The 20,964-nt window shown below is 51.9% G+C and overlaps 1 protein-coding gene across 1 annotated transcript; it reads right to left on the reverse strand.

Moving 5' to 3' along the window:
• Positions 1–657: 657 nt before the first annotated feature.
• Positions 658–20,307, reverse strand: GPR26 (G protein-coupled receptor 26). The gene is made up of 3 exons (XM_019742219.2): positions 19,254–20,307; positions 11,822–11,935; positions 658–3,980 (listed from the first exon to the last, which is right to left on the reverse strand). The coding sequence occupies exons 1-3, from the start codon at positions 19,919–19,921 to the stop codon at positions 3,749–3,751; spliced, it is 1,014 nt and encodes a 337-aa protein (XP_019597778.1). The 5' UTR covers positions 19,922–20,307; the 3' UTR covers positions 658–3,748.
• Between the last annotated feature and the right edge of the window lie 657 nt (positions 20,308–20,964).

Here is a 20,964-nt window from a genome sequence, read left to right on the forward strand (position 1 = left end):
ACTTGAACGAACTATTTGGAGAATTAGGGAAACATATGAGACAATTGCAGTGTAGATATTTAGAAAGACCCAGCTTTCCGTAGAGTTTGTCTGGGCATCTAAGATCATTTTTCCTCAGGGAATAGTTTGAAGACCACTTACAACAGTCACCCGGGCACTGATGTTTGAAAATGCAGAATCCCAGGCCCTGCCCAAACCTCCTTACACTGACCGTTGAGGAGGGGGCACGGGAAACTGCATTTTAAACAACCTCCCTTGGTGATTCTTTGGATAGTAAAGTTCAAGTTTAAAGCATCCCTTCCAGATGCTTTAAATCTTCCAGAAAGGTAGTGGGAGCCCCAAATATATCTGGGACCTCTCTCTTCCCCATGGCACTCACAGTCTAAAGGATATGGGCTAATGCAAGGACTTTCTGGTACCTGACACAATATTCTCATGAGAATCACAGGCACATTAGTTTGTGCTGCATTTGGATTAAATTCTGAAACTTCACAGCCTGCAGTCCCTCCAAGGGTCATACTATAGCCACGAGTAGGCACCGTCAACCTGCCCACAGGTACGCAAAAGCATTACAACCAAGACATGGGGCATGGCCTGTTCTTTCCAGCTTCTCTCAGAAAGAAAGGCACCATGGAGAAGAAAACGAATTTCACAGACATGAGGAGAGAAGTTTATTGCTCGTGGTGACAGAAGACTGAGCTGAGTGCTAGAAGGAATATACAGTTGGTATGAGATGACACAAGTCAACTTCCTTTTCTCCCCCCGGCCGATTTCTAAGTAAAAACAGGCAGGCTCTCAGTGAACCATCTTTGGGAGGTCAGCTGACCATGACACACGCAAACCCCAAATGCCACGACTCTCATCTGAGTTGACAGTCCCTTAGTAAGTAAGTCTCAGGGCTCTGAAATCCGCTCCTTCAAGAAGAAGCATAAAGAAAAGCTAGTATAGTTGCAGAGTGACTGAAAAAGACATTGTGAGCTGGGTATAAACCTACAAATTCTGGCCATGTAGGGCTGGAAACTGTGCGCTATCTGTGGGTTCAGGAATTTGATAGCCTCTCAGTCCAGGCTTTATTTTCAAGCTTCTTAAAGTGCTTTCACCTCATCCAGCTGTCCACCAGCATTTGGGCTTTCTACAACAAACCATGCACTAGACTGAAGTCAAGGAGATAAACCCAGGCAGGGTGACGTAGATGCTGGCCCGGATGTCTCTAAGTGCTTCACCTGAGAAAACCACGTGATGTTTGATACCTTAAATAACCAAATGAGGTAGATAATTCACCTGGGACTAATGAAGCGGGGGCAAATTTTGTAGACTGTCTATAGATGAATATAAACCTGCATCTCAAGTTCATTCTGGCCAAGGTGGCAGATGCTGGTTGCTAACTCCATGATTCTCTTCTCACTTCTCCTTGGATTTTAATACCTGTGTCTAAATAATAATGAAAACCCTTAATCAACGGATTTATCTGGGGGTTTATCTACCTGATGCCAATACAACTGGCTTTCTTGGGTTTTTAGCAGTCCTAGGGGGCTAGTGAAAATTATGAAAGCATTTTTTCAAGATACGTGGCGTTCTAAGCGACAGATTTTGTTTGTTAGCTAAAGAAGAGGTAAAGATATCTGGTTGCTTCGGGATTATCAGCTGTCTATACAGAGTGAGCAGGAGGAGGATTTGACACAATCTGCCTTTGATGGTAACATATTTTACTGCTTGAACTTGACTGTGTACTGACCTCACCCACTGAGTCACAATGCCTCTTTGCCAAATTCTGAGAGTATTTGTGCGTATTTTCTTGGTCCCATGCTTGTTTTCAATTTCATTGGTACTTTTGGTGCTGGGACAATGGAAGGTGGACAGATAGCTGCTTGTCACTAGGAAATTGCCACCCAAATGAATGTCTGCTGTGATTCCAACTTGAGTAGCAACATGCTCTCTGAATCATAGGCATTTGTTTCAGTAACACACAAAGTCAGGTCTGGGCAGGGGTGCACTGGTAGATGTCTAACAACCAGCTCTCAGTGCAGAAAAGACCCGATTTGTAGCATTTGCTGATTTTCTTGCTATAAAGAGCCCCATCATGGCTGATTTCAAGCTACCAACGTCACATTCGTAAAGACGGAATTGGGATGGTTGTGCCCCACTGGCTCTTCCAAGCAGGTGCACGCACACCCCCAACTGCAAACAGAAGGTGTAGAGGCCTCGGAAGCTACATCTGTCTCTTTTCCAGTCTCCATGGAAACCTTGAAACTCGACAAGACTAGGCCCAGCTCAGTTATTTGTTTTCTAAATGAGGAGCTAAGGTTGACATGACATCTTTCCAACTAGACATGCACAACATTTCTCTTTCTTTCAATACTGGGACCACCTGGCAGTGAAAACGACAGGCTCTTCCCAGTTCACCCTGGTGAACCCTGTGCTCCCCGTTACACCTGCAAGGTTAGGATGTGTGGCGCTGTCTCCCCATCCTTTCCACTCTGGAGGAATCACTTAGAGGACTGAGAACTAACTGCTCTTCGCATTCGTGCACTAATTTGAAATGGTGAACACAGACGGGGTGAGCAGAAAGCATGGTCCATTCACCTTGGTTTTTATTAAATCAAGATGAGAACTGCTAATGGATTGGCATATGTATTATAGTTATGGTTTTCAATAAAAACTTCACTCTCTCATCATTAGCACAGGGCACTTTCTCAGTCACCTCTGGCAGCCTCTGCTTTCTGTTGATAGACTTCCAGGAATGAAGGTATTGAGCCACCAGGATAATGGAAGCCTGTGCTTTAAAATCAAGGCTAAAACCCTGATCCGGTCAGTTCTTGTCCGTCCATCTCAAAGGACGTGCCAGACAAGATGTGTGAGACAAAGTAAAATGCTTCCTGCAAATTCAGGTCACAAATTGGGGAGGGGGACCAGCCAACCACTTTCTTCCTGCCTCTCCTTGGCTCCAATGCTAATGGCATGTAAATCAGAAGAAGGTGACTTCAAGGTCAGACTTTAAAGAACATTATTACATGTATTACCTGCCTATTTAAACCATTTTCATGCTAAGAGTGTCCACACACACAAATGTTAGCTTTTGGAGGGAAGGGAGGGACAAAAGTGGAATCCAGTATGAGCATTTCTAAGACAACTGGTCGGCAACAATCGGCTAGCCACTGGTTGTTACGCATTTTCCCCTTGGGCACAGGACCCAAGAGTCCTAGCTGAGCACAATTTAGTTAGTACCAGCTGAATAATATTTGGGTTAAAGCAGCCACCACTACCCTGTAGGAAAGAGCAGCCACACTAGATGTGGGGCCTAACGGCCTCTGCCAACCTCACTTTCAGCATGACTGATGTTCCGTGGAGACCACCGCTTTTCTTCAGCACGGAGCCCAATATCCAGGGGTGAGGCAGCAGGGGGACGCCATGCTTCCCCAACTGCCACCAGCACTGCGTGTCCTTCATGAAGACTGGACCGAGACTCATCTCTGGGAGCCTCTGGTGAGTCTAGGAGCTCAAAGGAGCTTCTCAGAAAGAAGAGCCAGAGCACATCCCACCGTCATCCTTTGGTGATAAATAGGGACAGTTCAACATCTGCCCTTGAGGAACCAGGAAGCAGCCTTCAGAGCCCCTGTAAGCCAGGGAACCGGAATCACGGGGCTTGCCAGGTAGGTGGCGGCTGATGGCGTCCGCCCGGGAGCCCCAAGCCCTCCCTGCCTTCTCACCAGCTGTCTCACTCCAAACGCTCCAGTAGGAGTGGCATCCTTCACTCAGAGACTGGCAGGATGTTCTGGCTGTGGGAGTCACCTGTGAGGCCCGAGGGGTGGAAGGAACGCCTGTTGAGGACCCTGTTCAGCATCTCTCTGCAGCTTTTGCGGTACTGGTGGCGCAGTAAGGAGTACACGAAGGGGTCGGACGCAGCCTTGCTGTAGGCCAGGCACTTGGACAGCACCCCCCAGTGCGAGCTGATGGGCACCGCGGAGGACAGCTCCAGCAGCCTGTGGGGAGATGGGGAAGGCCATTACTGAGAGCACAGCTGGCACTGCCTCGGGGCATCCAAGGACCAGAGCTCCAGTCAGTCCCTGAGCCCAGCTTCCTGGCCAAGCCTCAGTTCTCTGAGACTGCCTCCTCCAGTAACAATAACAACAGCAAGTTACAACAATAACGCCAGGAGACATTCACCAGGCACTTATTTCATTCTAGTTAATTGTGCTAACTACGCAATTCACACGTGTGATTGCATGGAACCATGGCAGATGCGACAATCTCCACTTTACATGTGAGGGGATAGATGTCCAAGGAGGTTAAGTAATTTGCCCAAGGTCACATGACCAGTAAATTGTCGAGGCAGGATTTGAACCCAGGGCTTTCTGACTCTGGAACCCAAGCTCATCTAACAAATGGGCTAATCCTGGCCACTGCTCCAACTCTGCTGCTGACCTGCTGTGTGACCCTGGGCTAGTCATTTCCCTTCCTCGGGCCTGGATGTCTCGGGCCTGAAAAATGAGGAGTTGAATAAGATCATCTGAGATTCATGCAAGTAGAAAAGACTGATTCTTTGCTTCAAATCCTAGCTCTGCCTTCCAAAGGAGGTTGTTTCGGAAGAAGGGCTGAGAATAATTTTGCAAACAGCCTACAAAGCTCAAAGTATGTCTTATATCAGGAAAGAATCTGCTGGCCAGGAAGGCCTCTTCCCAGGGTTGGGATTCTGGTGTCCCCAAGCAAAGTGGCAGTCAGGGTACCCTAAAGTGATGCTCATTCTTTGGGGGGAACTAGGGAAGATACAACTCATGTGTCAAAGAGTTACAGTTCTGAGGGTCCTCCTGGAACCCATCCATCAACCCCACTCAGTGGTGCTAATGCCAGGCTGTGAGGTAGTAAAGCTTCCCTCTGTGTTAATGGCCTTCCCCCAAATCATGCTACTTATTCTTCTCTCTCAAGTGTGACCAGCATATTTGGACATTAATTAAGGTAGAAAAGGCCACAGAGCAGGGAGAGAGCTTAGAGCTCACAAATCAACCTCTTCCCACCCCCTGTCAAATGAGGAAATTGAGGCTCAGAAAGGGGAAGGGGTTGCCCAACATCACACAGCAAGTCAGTGGTAGAGGAAGGTCTGGCATCTGGGATCTGGCACCTGCATTCTACATGGGGGTGGGGGGGACAATAAGAGGGAAGGGGGCAGGTCTGCAAGATGGAAGGCAACAGTGGCTTTCAGCTTGGTGGGATGCCCAGGTGAGGACCCAGGTACAGAAAGGACTGAGCTTGGGCTAGAACTCTGTATGGCCACCTTTAGTGGTTTTCCTGAAGCCTTCTTGGGACTGAGGTTGTGAGGATAAGTCCACGCAGAGGAGTGGGAAGCTGGTGGGCTGTGATTCTCCACTGCAATACCCTTTGTGAATAGATCCTTAATGAATCCATTCTGGGGGCCCTTTGTTTGGCTTCTTATTCTCGGCACCACTGTCTGCCCTTGCCCTCTGACCCTGTGGGGGAAGGTGGTCACATTTCCATGCTTGTCCTTAGAAGCCCGAATGGGAAAACGGAGCTGTTAGCATTTGGGAAATCTGTATTTTCAAGAACTCTATTTTGGGAAGTGATGAATTTAAAAAGACAAAAATCCTGAATTTAGAATTCACACCTAATAATAGTGATGAAATAGCTGAACGCCAACACATTGTTGCTATGTGATGCCAAATTGCATTTCCAAAATGCCTAGTCTTCTATGTATTGTTAATGCATTCTTAGCATTTTGGCTCTCCCAAGAGGATGCAATAAAAGAGCCAAATAGCTAACTATCCAGCAAGGTCAAAATTATTATTTGTAGGTTTTTCAGACTTCACAGAATAAAATTATTTAGGGCAATTTAAAATTTTGCTGCTTAGATAATTAAGAGGTGAAATCAATCGCATTTGTTTCTCAGAGAGTTTATGGAAAGTCTGAATTCGCCTGGCTCAGTAATGATAGTTCCCAGCTGAGTGTTTCCTTAGGGCCAAATACTTGATTGTGCCTCATCTCTCATCTTACAATTATTTTGCAGAATCAGTATCTTTCCCATTTTACAAATGAGGAAATCGAGGCTCAGAGAGTTGAGCAGCAAGCCAGTTTATCCTACACGGGAAACCCAGTTCCATCTAACTGTACCCACGTCCAGCTTCAAACCTCAGCAATCACGTTGGACGAGATGAGCTCTGGGGTCCCTTTGAGCCAAACAATAACTTTCCCATACAGTTGTAAAGTGCTACCGAGAACTTTTGTCACTTGGCCCTGCCCACAGTGCATGTGGCGAACTCTGCTTTGAAAAGCCTATGTCTGGTCTTTGTCAGGACCTCCAGGCAAAGAGATGCTTTTCGTCAATACAGGCCTGGTCCCTGTGCTTGTGTGGTCGCTGAGCCAGGCTGAAGTTGGGGTGCCCCTGCTGTGCTCACATGTGGCTGGTTGACCTGCTTTCTGCTTTTCCTGTGCATATGGACCCCACCCCCAGCTCCCTGCCATGGGCCTGCTCTGGTTGGCTTTGCTCCCTCCTAGCTCTGACTGTTCCAAGTCTCTATTTGTTCAAGGGAGCTGAGAAGGGGTGAGGATTCCATATTGCCACACCTGCTTCTTTGTAATTCCACATCTGAGCCAGCATTTGGATGACCATGTGCTCCCCTCCAGATAACCTTTTAAAGAGGTTATGCTCCAGCCCACGTTCCCACTAGGAAAGAAGGACTCTTATTCTGATCAGTTATGTTTTCCTCATGGGCAGGGTCCCCGCGTGCTAAAAGGTGCCTGCCATGCTCTGTCCCTCTCTCTTTTACTGCACTTGTTGGTTTACTGAGCTCCCCTCTTGTCCCCACCCCCACCTCTAACCTAAGAGCCCTTGGTTTAGGGCTTATTGGGTTCAATGTTAATAAAGTGAGACTTAGTTTCCTTTTGTCATAGCTCCCTGTTGTGGATTGACTTGTGTCTCCCCCAAATTCATATGTTCAAGTCCTAACCCCCAGGACCTCGGAACGTGACCTTACTTGGAAATAGGGTCCTTGCAAATGGAATTAATTAAGATGAGGTCCTTGGGGTGGGCCCTACTCCAATAGGACTGTTGTCCTCATAAAAGGGTTACATTTGGACCCAGATGCTCACAGAGAGAACACCATGTGAACATAAAGGCAGAGATGGAGTGATGCTTGTACAAGCCAAGGAACACCAAAGATTGCCAGAAAACCAGCAGAAACTGGGAGAGAGGGCTGGTACACATTCTCCCTCAGAAGGAGCCCACTCTGCCGACAGCTTGATCTTAAACTGCTAGCCTCTAGAACTAAGACAATCCATTCTACTGTTTAAGCCACTCAGTGGTTGCTAGTTAAGGCCTGGGAAAGGAGCGCACCCCGAGTGAGGAGCCCCATGGGGAGATAGGGGGTTGTTAGGCAGAGTTTGCTCTTCTGGGGTCCCTAGCCATAATAGCAAAATGGCGCCAGGTACCCTCCCCATTCCTGGAGCCCGCTGTGTACTGACGCAGACCCAGGGGTTGGCGGAGGCATTAGCCACCCTGGTGTAGGACATTGTGTCCTCCTTTAGCTCCCTGTCCCCTGCCCCACCGGCCCTGCCAGTAAGCACCAAGGTGACTTTCCATGTACTGCCTGTGGTATGAACTAGAAAACCCTCTGCCATTAGGCTCTGGTCAGGGGGAAATGTTTATGCTTCTGTACTCAAAAGGCACACATGTCAGCCCTAAAATGCCTGACACAGTTCTGCCATGCAAATCCCCTGGGGTGAGAGCCCACACTAGGTCAGGGGAGAGGAGGAAAGAAAGCCGGTCAGGTGTCTGCTTTTTGAAGCATTTTAGGTGATTACGACACAGGTGGTTCAGAGACACCCTGATATAGGTGCCTGGGGGAGTCTAGGCAAAGTCTGGGCAGTGCCCGGGGAAGGGAGAAGGTGAAATGCTGCAGGGTATGGGCCTGTTAGCAAATCAGAAGCAGAACACAGAGATGTGTATTATTCTGACTCGGGGGTGACACAGAGCAGATACGTACAGACCCTCCTCCCAAGTCCTTTGCCCCCTGGCCCTACCTCTGTACCCCTTTGCTCTGTATTCATTGTGGGCAGGCCCCTCCCGGAGCCAGTCCTCTCTCTCAGCAGGAAGGCCTCTGAGCTGAGCTGGCAGGTCTCTTGATGGTCGTCACTGCAGAGGGCTGAGGAGGCCAGGAAAGCCACCCTCCCACCCCCTCACCCACAAGGATCTCTCACCCCCATCCAGCAAGCCGGCTGTCCTGGTCCCTGAAGGAAGGTTGCAGTGCACTTGCCAGAACTCTGAGGCATTCTCTGAACCCCTAGAAAGATCAGTGTCTCAATTCTGCTGGACAGTGAGAATCTCAAGGAAACTAAGTAGTGGGGTAAGAACAGGAACAGTCACACCAGCAGCCCTCCACCCAACCCCTCCTGTGGGCCCCCAGGGGCCCAGGGCTTTGATACCTGCTTCACAGACATTGTCCCAAGCCCCCCTAGTTGTGTTCTCCCTACTGTACAAAGGCAGAACCAAGGCAAAGTGACGAGCCAAGGCAACAAGGCCTGGACGTGGAAGAATCGGGATTTGAACCTTGAACTGTGGGTGCCAGTGACTATGTGACATCCTAAGGCCAGGCAGCCACTCCGAGCTCCACGACTCTGCTCCAGTCAGCCTTTACTTTCAACTCTTAGATTTAAAATGGTAAATTGGCACCCTCTCTTTACACCTTCCATGCCTCCATCTTCTCTCTCCTCTCTGTCTCTGTCTCTCTGACACACACACACACACACACACACACACACACACACACACACTGTGCACCAAATGCCACATGGGTCACAGAACATTGTTTGGGAAGCCAGCCTTCCAAGATGTCTTCCAAGACTTCTGGAGAATTTGGTCTGTGTGTTTGAAGACCTGTAAGTAATAAGCTGACACTTCAAATTTTCATGAGACATTAGAATGGAAAAGGCACTTTATTAATAGAATATGAACACTGGACAGCCCCCTGCATACTAAACCCGTCTGCCATCTGCAGAATTCTGTGACTTTGAAAAGGCACCGCGATGGTGCTGTCAGGTCCACAGTCCTCACAGCCCCACTCCGATGATTTGGGAGAAGCAGAATTATTCGTAAGCATCCACTGCTACGGAGATAATAGCCTTATAAGTGTTTCTAGGCATGGTCACGTTAATTCAGAAAATATTTAATTAGTGCTTTCGGATGAGAATCTGTTGCGGATTTTCAGACCGTGATCAAATATTCTGGAAAGAGTCAGACGGGACCCAAGGCTTTGAGGACATGGGAGCCAGTGTGTGTAACTAGAGGTAGTGTCTCTTATTAAGAACGAAGGTGGAGGTTTCTGAAAGTTTTCCGCTGTGCCCCAACATGCAGGCGCAGGCGGTTCTCTGACTGGCTGGTACAGTTGGTGAAACTCTTTCTGGGGGGTGTTTGCTGCACGGTCAGCACTGTGCCAACGCAGTCTGCCAATGGCGCCAGCCACCAGCACTGAGGGGCCCCGGTCCAGGTCTCCACCTGCTGCTGTCAGCCCGGTGGGAGATCAGAGGGGACTCCATGCGAACCCACCCCTTCTTCCACACCTGCCTGTGTCTGGGTCATGCCATGACGCTGAGGCACAGGCAGCTGGACCAACCTATAGATGGGCTTCTCTGTATTTCCAGTGCCGGGTCCCAGGCTTTGGAGATATAGCACGGCTGCAAGGCTGCATTATTGCCAATAGGCTGGACGCCGACCTCTAACCCTTGGCTCTGCCATCTGCTACTCCTATGTCCTTGGGCAACTCATCTCACCTCTCTGAACCTCTGTAAGATGAGGATGCTAGTACTTACCTTGCAAGAGAGCGTATGTGCAATCAGGTCTGTACTCATACCTCCTAGGTGCATTACAGGTGTCCAATAAATGACAGGTGCAGCTATAAAGAGTCCGTATTATCTTCTAATAAGGGACTACTAATAAGGAAGCTTGAGAACCTATTTGAAGACATGAATGGTTCTTGACCCAAGAATGATGCATCTCTATCTGAGAACATTGTGAGGCAGATGAGAATAGATGGGGGACAATGACAAGGGACCGCTGCCCAGCCAGCTTGATCTTGATCAACTCAAAGGAGTGGCAGTGTCACAGCAGAAGCCCCTTCTCTTCCTCAATGTCCCGATTTTGCCAGCTCTGAGTTCCCCACTGCTGTCCCAATGTTAACCCAGACTCTTACATGCATCTCCGTTTATAAAGCTCAGATGGGAGGAAATTGCAAATCAGGCAGCCTGGATAGAGGCAGTCATTGTGGAGTTGTGGGGAGTATCAGTTTCTGCGCTGACAGCTCAATGAGGGGTTTAAGTGACACTCCAACAACTTGATCTCAGTCAGCTCAGCAACTGCAGCTTTCTGGTTCTGAGTGGGCACAAAGTGCCTCCCCAGCCCTCTGGAAGGGAAGCAGGAAGCGCCGTGCTCTCAGAGGAGACGCAGAATGGTGCAGTGCAAGGGGTCCGCGTGCAGGTTTGGTTCCAGGCAGACCCAGGCTGGAAGCCTGGCTGAGTCACTTACTGGACTGGGCAAGGCTGGCACCTCTCTGAGCCTCAGAATCCTCTTCTTTAGAGATTATCCAGGTACGGAGGGTGGCACAGCTTCAGGCACAGAGTGGGGACTTAGAGGATTGGTTTAAGAGACACGCTTGTTCTTACTTCTCCCCTCTGAATTCCACAGGGTCAGCCTGTTGCTGCCTCAGTGGCTTTCACTTTTATTTCTATGGATAGGAAGGGGGCAGAGGACCGTGAGTTGGCACTGCAATCAGGAGAGTCTCCAGGACTGCTCGGTGGCTGTCCAACGGGGGCTCAGGCTGCTCGGTTCCCTGTGCCTTGTTAGGCAAATAACCTGCACAACCCCTTTCCTCTCTGAACCTCAGTTTCCCCATCTGCCAGTGCAGCTCAGACAGCTTACCCAGCCCACCCCTTGGGGGCGCTGTGGGGTCCAGGAGGAAACAGCAATCTGCAGATCTGTCAGGTCCAGCTAATGTGTTGCCAGAACGGACTTCTTAGCTCCCACAAGCCCCCTCTGCCCCACAGCTGCCTCCTGGCCCTCATTAACCCTAACTAGGCCAGGAGTCGTACACCTCAGCGACAAAGCTGTGGGGTTTCCTTCCCCTCTAGTGTGCGAAACGAACACTAGATATTTTTTTTATTTTCTGGCTAACACGTACAGAGAAAATTCTGTAGCTAGAGCAGATTGGCTTTTGGAATGCACAGTGCTGAGGCCAGAGCACTGCAACCTTCGCTGGCACGGGGTTGGGGATTGGGAGAGAGTGTGACAAGCTCACGATTCCTGGACTGGGAGTGGGAGATCCCCGGGACTGCAGGACAGATGGGCCCACCTGGCTGGGCACGGCCACCTGGCTGGGCAGGGCGCGTGCTCCCTGCCTTGTGCAGATGGCTGACGATGCTCAGGGGCTGGGCTATACCGCACTCAGTGGGCCGCAGGAAGCCAACCATTGCAGGCTGTCTTCCTCTGTCTTTTTCCCCCTTTCCTTTCCTTTAGGGTCTCCTGGGGGTGCGGTCCAGGATAAAGGGTTAGCATGATGTGATTTGGAAATCATGTGGGAGAGAGTCTTTTACACCCTTTTCGTTCTGAGTTTAATCCAAAAGAATTCAAGCCTAAAGAGAAAAAGCATACACCTTCTCTCATCAAAACTGTCAAGTTCACTCTCACCCCGCAATGCACTATGTAGAGAAACGTGTGGCCAAGGGAGGCTGGGGACTGCTCAAGGTCATATGGGCCCTGCTTTGCTCTCCAAAGCCCATGCCTGTCCCACCCGCCACATGTTAGTGTCCCGCTGGTCAGGCTTACCTGGTGATGACATAGGGTGCAAAGCACACAAGGAAGGTCCCTATGAAGGTGCTGATTTTCTTGGTGGCACGCTGCCGCCGCCTCTTCTGTTCCTCGAGACAGCGTTCCCGCACACTGCACATGAGAGAGGGGGAGACGGTGACTCACGGGTCGACCTGCCCAGGTCACAGTGAGTTACTATCATAAGCTCAGGCAGTAGCCTTGAGTGTAGGAACTTGGCTATACAGCCAGAGAGACCCGAGGTCAAGTCGTGGCTGTACCTATGTGACCTTGGGTATGCTGTGTGACGTCACCAAGCTTCAGGGCCATCATCTGTGCAATGTGGGTCGTAATATAATAAAATGCCACGAAGGGCTGTTTTGAGAATTAAATGCATAAAGCACACAGATGTATAAAATGCGTTCGATGCACATAGCATTTACAGCAGTTAGCACAGTGCCCAAGCAAATGCAAATACTATAAACTCTTATTATTATTTCTCGTATCATTCACTGGCCCCCAGCTATGCACCAGCCCCAGGGTCCACACCCTCTAAACAGTATCTCTAATTTTTATCCTTACCACAATTGATCCTGCCAGGTGGTGCATTTTACCTGCCAGCAGGTGTTTTACCTGCCCTGTTTTACAATGAATACCATGAGCTCAATGAGTCCAAGTGATTTGCTCAGCCGGGAAGTGGAGACAAGATTCGTGCCCGTGTCTGTGCGACTCAGAGCTGGTCTTTTCCTCCCCGGGCAGCCTGGACTCTGTGTGCAGTGTCTTCCTTTCCTTCACACCTCCAGCCCTGTCTCCCATCCCAAAGCCTCAACCCTGCCTGGAGCTACGGACACAACTTACGGGGTCACTGAAAGAGAGGTCCCTCGATTCCTTCAGAGACCAAGCTCAGCAAAGCGAAGGGACTGCCAAGTCCCTGGAGAACCGGGGACACAGCTCTGAGGATGGAATCAGGAGCTTGCTGCCTACACTTCTAACCACACCCTGCTCCTGACTCCACTTTGCTCTGCGACCTTTGGAGAACAGACATCTCATGCCAGCGACGAGCAGTGGTTCTTGCAACCCATTTCCTGCAGCCACAGCACAGGACATGCACACGTGACAGCCACTCTGTTGGTGACTACAGCTGAGGAGCATGGAAAGGCAAACCGTGCTCCATCCCACGGGGCCCATGAGAGCACGTGTTTCTCCTGTTTGCTTTGAAAGTAAATTGCATGATTCCAAAGCTGCCCAGAAAGTGAAGATAACTTGGCAGAGCCAGGCCTGGGCCGCAGTGACCTGGCTCCAAAAATAGGCCAGTCTGTTCAACGAAAGCAAGGAGTAGAGATAATGAATATTCATGAGCCAGGTCCGTGTGCCGTGTGAATGCCAGGACAGCCTTCCCTTTCTTCCACGTGTGATTTTAATATTTAATCCAAACTCTTCTTCATCAGAGTTCTGATCACGGGGACAATTCCACAACCGTTTGGATTGAAAGCCCCCGAAATTCCTGCAGGATTTTTCTCACTTGCCTCATGCCTTTCCAGGAATTTAGAGAGTTGGGAACTGGAGTTTGGCTTGGTACAAATGGGTTTCATATTGGCTGACAATGTATTACTCATGACTAATATTATCAATTAATTTCTAATAACTATATTAATACAAACCCACACTTCTTGAGTCTTTACTATGTGCCATCTTAGATGCTGTGATAGGAGTTTGTAGGTAGGGACGCACCAGGGTCGTCTCACCCAGGAAATCTGAAGAATACAATGAGGGGGGATAGAAAGGTGACCTTGGCTAGGGTCGCACAGCAAGAGTCGGTCTTAAATCTCTTGACATCCCATTTACACCTGGGTTTCTGCAGAGTGTTCTACCAAAGTCCTCTGGCCCAAGCGACGTGTGCATACGGTGGGCGTGGAGAGAGGCATAAGTCCCCAACTGGGGGACAGTGAGGTGACTAACTCGCCTTGGTTTGCTGGGACCTGTCTTGACCCTAGAACTCGAAGTCGTTTATCCTGGGGCCCTTGTCCCAGGCAAACCAGGACAATGGTCTCCCTAAGACACAGCTTGTTTGCCATGTTGTCCACAACACAGGACTGTCTGTTTTCACTTTAAACTGTTTCTGACTAAACTTGCGGTGCAATTGAGGATAGAATTGCTGGAGACCTGGGACATGAGCCAGGCATCCTCAGCCATCACCCCATGAGAGCAGTAGATTCTGGTCATCCCCTAAAAAATGAGCCCCACATTCAGATAAATGACTCATCGAGGGGAAGCCAAACTGGTGGTGGCACTGGGACAGGCCCTCCTCCAATCTGTGATCCTGACAATGTCACCCATTTCTCAGATGCTTTACAATAACCGAGGGCGTCTGGGATGATACTGTATGTGATGTTAGCATTCTCACGGGCTGCTCATGTCTCTGCTCGGGGACAGACTGGCCAGTCTCTATGTCACATGTAGTACGAGAGATCCTCTCACCCTGTGCTCCATCCTGCTCACAGACGGGGAAAACTGGGGCTCAGACAAGAGAGAGGTTTGCCCATCCAGAGCGTGGGGTGCAGATGGGGGTAGCACACAGTCACTGATGCCCAGTCTATTAGTCCTAGTCAGGAACCACGTGGCTGTTTCCTTGAACTCTTGTAAAAAAAAAAAAAAAAAAAATGGATCCATCTTCTCCGGCTGGAGCTCCCCTGATTACCAGGTAAGAAAAGGTTGGTGACAGGAATGAGAAAGGCAGGGCAGTCTCCAGTTTCCAAGGGGAGCAGTGCAATCCTCTTTCTTATCACAGTATGAGAGCAGCTCACCAGCTCCCAGAACAACGTAACCAAATCACTTTGTGCTTGTCAGTTCCCCCCACTATAGACAGCTTTGCAGAACTGAGCTCATTGCATTCATGCAGCCCTGAGACTGTTATTTTCCTTATTTGCAGAGGAGGACACTGAGGGCCAGAAAGGTCACATGTTGCCACGCCCGGGGTCGCACAGTGAGTTCAGAACAGACCATGAGTCATTCCAGGTCTCTTGACTCCAAGACCTGGGGTGTGACCCCGGCCCCCACTGCCTCCCATAGGACCACTGAGGGATGAGTAAGCCGCATTTAAACACACGGATGCATTCTCCGGATAGTCTTGGGCCAGGTGGTGGCAGCTGAAGTCCTTAGATCCCCAGATGGAAACCTCAGGGCAGAGGGTGAGAGAGCAAAGCTCCCCTGGCCAGACTGTGAGCTTGTGTGCCAGTGTGGTGTCCCCAGGGCTCTAACAGGACACAGAGTTTCCTTGTGACAAAGGGAGACAGACTCTCCTGCACTGTGACCTGTGGGGTCCAAGAGACGTTCCCCAGCAGGTTTCAAGAATAAAGCAGAGGGGATAGAATGCTGGGACTATCCGGGAAGTGCACAGGTGAGGCAATCGCGGCTAAAACCTGCCAGCCCAGATACCTCCACGCTCCACACCATGATCTGGGTCCTGAATGAGCCCAGCTCTGAGTGCTCAGGGTGACCCAGACTTGTTTTCTGGCTTTTAGGAGAATGAAACAAAAGGCGAGGTAGTGAGCTGACCGATGGTGAAGAAGAGCCGTGAGTTTGGGGCCAGGACATGGTGTGAGCAGTTCCGCCCTCAGACCTGGCAAGAGGGGTGTGTCCTGGCCTTGGGCATTGAGGGGCCCACACCTCTCCTCATGGAACAGAGTCACAAGGCTAAGGGGAAGTGCCCACCCAGAGCCCACAGCCTCCATTCTCAACCAAGCTCTAAGGATCTGAAACATGGCGTTCCTTGCCCAAGTGCCCTGCTCCTGCTTCCAGACGTGTGCAGGGTCCATCCTCCTGAGGGTACACTATGCCACCAGTGTGCTCAGCTTGAGCCTTGAAGGGTGACGTTGGTGAGGAACACGTGGGTGCACAGCCCATAATGGCCACTTCTGCAAGGGAGGCCCCTGGCGGTGCTGGGGAGAGCCAGGGGTGCAGACAAGTGGGGGGTACTCCTACCATATGTGAGTCTGAACCGCAAGGAGCCTGAGAGTTCCAAGTGTGAACCCAACCTTGAAACACGTTATAAATGCGTGTGTTTGTCAAGGTGGGAGGGTAGAACACCTTTTATCGAACAGTTTCTAAACTAAATGTAGAACTTCTAAATATTTACATAGATAGTGTGTACGTGCCTCCCTCTGCACTATTTTCCATCCCTAAATCTCAGGGCAGACCTGGGCCTGGGTCTTGACCACATTCTAGATCTACTAAGTTCGATAAGTCCCCCACTTCCTTGGGTCTCCCAATGTCCTCACCTATAAAACCAAGGGAACAATGAGGTTATCTCCACGGGTCTTTGTCTGGACACTCTCCAGGGTCAGCAGTCCGTGATCATAGGGTGAGTGGGCTCCATCCTACTCCGAGAAGTCAGGAACCTGTGCCGGCCGGCAGATGACTGCCACGTCAATACCCTGGCTCGCCATGTGTCCCACGTCCAGTGAGAGCCTAAGTGTCTGGTGGTACCAGGGGGAGGACGGAGGACCTGGTATAACCAGCACTGAGCTGTGGTTTGGAAGAACTGAACCAAGCAGACCGAGCAGCCGGAGGTCCGGGTGGGTAATAGATATCAGGAATTCCAAAGTGCTTTATGACTGGAGTAACTCGAGACACTGCCACAGAAAGGCAGGCGTGCAGAACGTCTCTTGGGGTCCCAGGTTAAATTCAGAACAGAGGGTCCCTGATCTGTTGGTGGTGTCAAAGCAAAGGAGCCCAGCCTGCCTCTCACCTTGTTCAACACTCCGTGGGGAGAGCAGGCACCACTAGGGAGCTGCCTGACTAACCATCACCCTGCGCCTCAGGGAATGCAAAATGGGTCCCCTTTAATTAAGCCCCAGGAGGCCATTTGTGTGGTGGCTGTTAAGTAAAAAGTCTTAGTGAGCAGACTCCACCTCCTGCCTTGGCTGCCCCATAAAGAAGCCTCCTGGCTTCTGCGGATCTGGGACGGGCACCCCCAGATGCCCTGACTCTCAGCGCCAACCCGAGCCAGGAAGCTTGGCTGGTCTTCCTGGAGCCTTAGTGCCTAAGGCTTGGGGGTGCTGGGGGCAGCCCCATGCCCCAGCTAGCTCAGCAGTTTCTCACTTGTGGGGAGGAAGACTTTGAGCCACCAAGAAACAAGCCTGAGGATCAGTGTCAGGGAGCTGGTGCCCCCCTACGTGGTCCACTGCCCACCCTCTCACTCCAGGGACGGGCGCCACAGAGGAGGGCAGGTTGTTTTCACTGCAGGGGCAGCGCTGTCACATCCACCCACTATTCCAAAATCTCAGGCCAGCCCTCAGCCAGTGGGACGTGTCTGAACTAGCCAAGGGCTAGCCTCGTTCCAGAAGTCCTTCCTTTCCCCAGTGCAGCTGGCATTACTCTGTGGCCCTACAGGGCTTCTCAAAGCATCCTGGGCTCAGAAGAAGTCAAGTTCAGAAGAGTGAGTGGAGGAGAGAAGAGGGGACCAGAGGCCAGTGGAGCACCTGCCTCTGTTCCTGAGACCTCTGGGAATTCTCTCTGCTGTGTCTTCCCTGGAGTCGGTGAGTGGAGTGGGTCCTACATCCTAAAAGAGCTGAAAAGGAGCCACAGCCTCTCCACCCCTGGAACTTGGAAGAGAGCAGAGATGGGGTGTGCACTGGTCTAAATAGGAACTTATTCCTTTCCAGGCTCGACCCATCTTTCCCTGTTCTAGTCAAGGGGAGAGGGCCCACTATAGAAATCATCCAGGGCCTGGGAGTCACACTGCCTATGACTTCCCGAGCAGCCCCAGCCCTAGTGGTGGGGAGGTGAGGTCTTCCCGCCCCTGCATGACAAGAAAGGCACGAGCTCTGCAGCTACGGCTGCAGAATATTTCCTTAAATGATGGTGAACAGGGGTGGACACGTGCAGTGAGTCAGCCCATGTCTTCGTGTCAGTGTGCGTGCAGGCCAACCTGTGACCTGCACACAATGGGAGATCTGTCTGTAACACATGCAGCTGATCTGTGAATACATGGGATTGTGTGTGAAGCTCACACATTCACACTCATGGGTTCGTACACCCTGGCATTATGTGCTGTAGGTCATTCACATGTACACATACGTGATTCTGTGACAGAAAGTATGATGAATCGTCATACAACTCATCAGGATGTCATCAGGAAGGGCCATGCGGAGGGGACAATGAACACAGGCATGTATGCCCTTGTGCAGACACAGTGAAGTTCAAAGGCTTTTCTCTTTATTGCTCACGGGCAGGAGAAACTCCGGAAGGAGACTTGCTCAGACTGACACCTCTGCTCTGTCCCTCCCAGCCATAAGCTTGCTTCTCCCTGGGTGAATGGGGGTGGGGGTGGCATTCTCACCCTAGGGACTGAGCTCCCTCCCTGCCCCTGGCCTCCCTGCATCGGTGTTCTCTGCCTGCTTCACTATCAGTGCCTTCTGGAAGCCAAAGCCCCCTTATCAGGGTCCTGGATAACAGAGCCTGCCCTTCCCTGGGATAATGGCATACAGAATACCAGGGTCCACAGAGACACCACCAGCGGTTTCCCTCCTACTTTCCTCTTTTTGTAAGGAAAGCGAGGTGAGCCGAGGACACCTCAGCTAAGTATGTCCCCAGGGGAGGGCAGGAATTCCAGGGGGTTCCTGAGCCTACCATCCTGGAGCTGCCTTCCTGAGAAACAGCCCCCAGATGAAGGTGGAGATAGGTAGGAACCTCAGGAGTGACACTTTCCCTCTGCAGGGGCCTTTGGGCTTAAAGTCCAGGAGACAGAGGACGGTGCTGTCTGGGAAAGCCAGGAAGAGCCCCCCGTGGCCCTCCCCCGATCCTCCCAGAGCATTCTGATGCTTCTTTAAGGACCCACAGAGAGAGGCGCAGCCCCAGGACACACACCCACACACACACTCACACACACACACACACACACACACACACACACTCAAACACACACGTACACATGCACACACAATCAGGAGATAGGCAGCACAGACCCCAGAGAAATGACAGACCTGGAAAAGCAGCACGGTACCATTGGAGAGCTCTTGAGCTCCCTGAGCATCTAGGCCACGCTCCCAGGGCCTGGGGAGAACCTTTCAAAGGCTTCCAGCAGTGAAGAGAAATCACTGCTTTCCCACATGCTGTTTCAAGTGGAAACCGCAGACATAAAATAAGTGTAAGAAGTCCAACAAAGTTCTGACTCTCTGTCATTTCTACCCTGATGCTTTGAAAACCACATATATTGTTTCACCCATATTTTTGGTGGCTCTGCTTGGCTGATGCTCTAAGCACCTGTCTGAAGACTAGCAGCTTGGCCCCTCCCCCACCTCACTCTTCCCAGGAGGAAATGGAGACTCGGTGGGAAAAGGGCTTGTTCAAGGCTGCACACTGGAGCGTGGGGGAGACACACGGAGCCCCTTTCTCCCACAAAGACCGCCCCTCCCCTCTCCGTGTCCCGGGAAGCCGGTCCCAGCGCCCTCACCTGGGGTGGATGTCCACGAGCAGCACGAGTGTCTGCATGGTGATCACGTCGATGCGCTTGCAGTGGAAGCGGGCCACCTTGAGCACCTTGAGGTAGGTGCAGCAGAGCACGACGAAGGAGAGCAGGAAGCTGAGCGTGTGGAAGGCGCCGGTGAAGACGGCGAAGCGCAGGAGCTCGTCCGGCCGCCGGCTGCACAGCGTGCACGACGCGTACAACTGATGGAAGCCCAGCCAGGACAGGGCGAGCGCGGTGGCAGGGAAGGTGAGCGCGTGCAGCCACGTGTAGGCCACCATGAGCGCGGCGTCACGGAGGCGCATCTTGGCGCGGTAGCTCAGCGGGAAGACCACGGCCACCCAGCGGTCGATGCTGAGCGCGGCCATGCTGAGCATGGAGTTGGTGGCTAGGAAGGTGTCGAGGAAGGCGGCCAGGCGGCACAGGCGATCGCCGGCCGGCTGTCGCTGCGCCACGACGCCGGCCAGAGTGAGAGGCATGTTGACCACGGTGCACAGCAGGTTGCCGCACGTGAGGTTGAGGGTAAAGAGCGCCGGCGCCTGGCGGCGGATGTCCGCGCTGTGCAGGAGGCAGAGCAGCACCAGCGCGTTGGACAGCAGCGAGACGCCCATCGTGCCCACCAGCAGCCCCGCCAGGCCCGCGTCCCAAGAGTTCATGGTGCGCGCCCGCCGGCGCTCAGGGCCGGCAACCGGGCGCGGCCACGGCGCAGCCCACCGCCCAGCGACCCCCGGCCCCCGCCGCCATGGCTCCCTTGAGGGCGCGCAGCCACCCCGGAGCCCCGCGCCACCTCCTGGGCAAGCGCCGGGTGCGCCGCTGAATCCCGAGCTTTTAGCGCCTTCGGATCCTGGATTGCAGGCGCCTGCGCCCCCGCTCTGCCTCTGCTTCCTCCTGCCCTCACCCCATCCCTCTGCCTCCGCTCCGCGCACCCTTCTGCTCCCTTGGTTTCTCGTTCTCCCTCTCTCTGCTCGTCTTGCTCACTCTCCCTTTTTGCTCTCCTTTCCACCTCTCTCTCTCTCTCTCTCTCTCTCTCTCTCTCTCTCTCTCTCTCTCTCTCTCTCTCCTGCTGTGCTTCTCTCTCTCCCAACTGCTGTTGTCTCCGTCTGTCTCTCCCACCCCCAATTTTCTCCTCGCCTCTTGTTCTTTCCTCTCCTACTCTCTCCAGAATCTGGGTGCTTCTACCACAGAAATCCCCGTTGATGCAACACACACACACACACACACACACACACACACACACACACACACACTGAGAGAACTAGCCCTGAAGTCTTCCGTGCAGGACGATTGGCTCCTGTAGCCTCCCCACTATCTCCCCTATGTGTGTCAAAGCCAGGCTGAATCAAAGAAGTCTCTGAGAAAAGGGAGGTACTCCTGGGCGCCTTCCTGCCTCGGGCCACCTGGCCCAGCCTGGGTGCCAGGCTGGCCAGACCTGGACATGGAGGTCCTACCCCACCTGTCCCAGCTGAACCTCCGGGGCTGATGCTCATCCCTCTCTGGGCTGAGCTGGGGGAGCTCAGGTAGGCTCCTTTTGCTGAGAGGGGAAGGAAACCCCATCTCTCCATCTGGCATGACCAGTGGCCTGGCTCAGGGCAGCAAGTGCCCTCGGGGGCTCTCTGTTCATGGTGCCCTCTTCCCCTCACCTTTCAGCCTGAGCTTCAGCAGCACCCTCAGGCCTGCTGGCAGCACTGAGACTCACTGT

Source organism: Rhinolophus sinicus, linkage group LG07, assembly GCF_036562045.2.
Source record: "Rhinolophus sinicus isolate RSC01 linkage group LG07, ASM3656204v1, whole genome shotgun sequence".
NCBI classification, from domain to species: Eukaryota; Metazoa; Chordata; class Mammalia; order Chiroptera; family Rhinolophidae; genus Rhinolophus; species Rhinolophus sinicus.

Coding starts and splice junctions, on each gene's coding strand:
- GPR26 (XM_019742219.2), bottom strand. CDS start 19,921: ATGAACTCTTGGGACGCGGGCCTGGCGGGGCTGCTGGTGGGCACGATG. Junction 11,936..19,253: donor CTCGTGGACATCCACCCCAG/GTGAGGGCGCTG, acceptor TCTCATGTGCAG/TGTGCGGGAACGCTGTCTCG. Junction 3,981..11,821: donor GCACCCTATGTCATCACCAG/GTAAGCCTGACC, acceptor ATCTCCCCACAG/GCTGCTGGAGCTGTCCTCCG.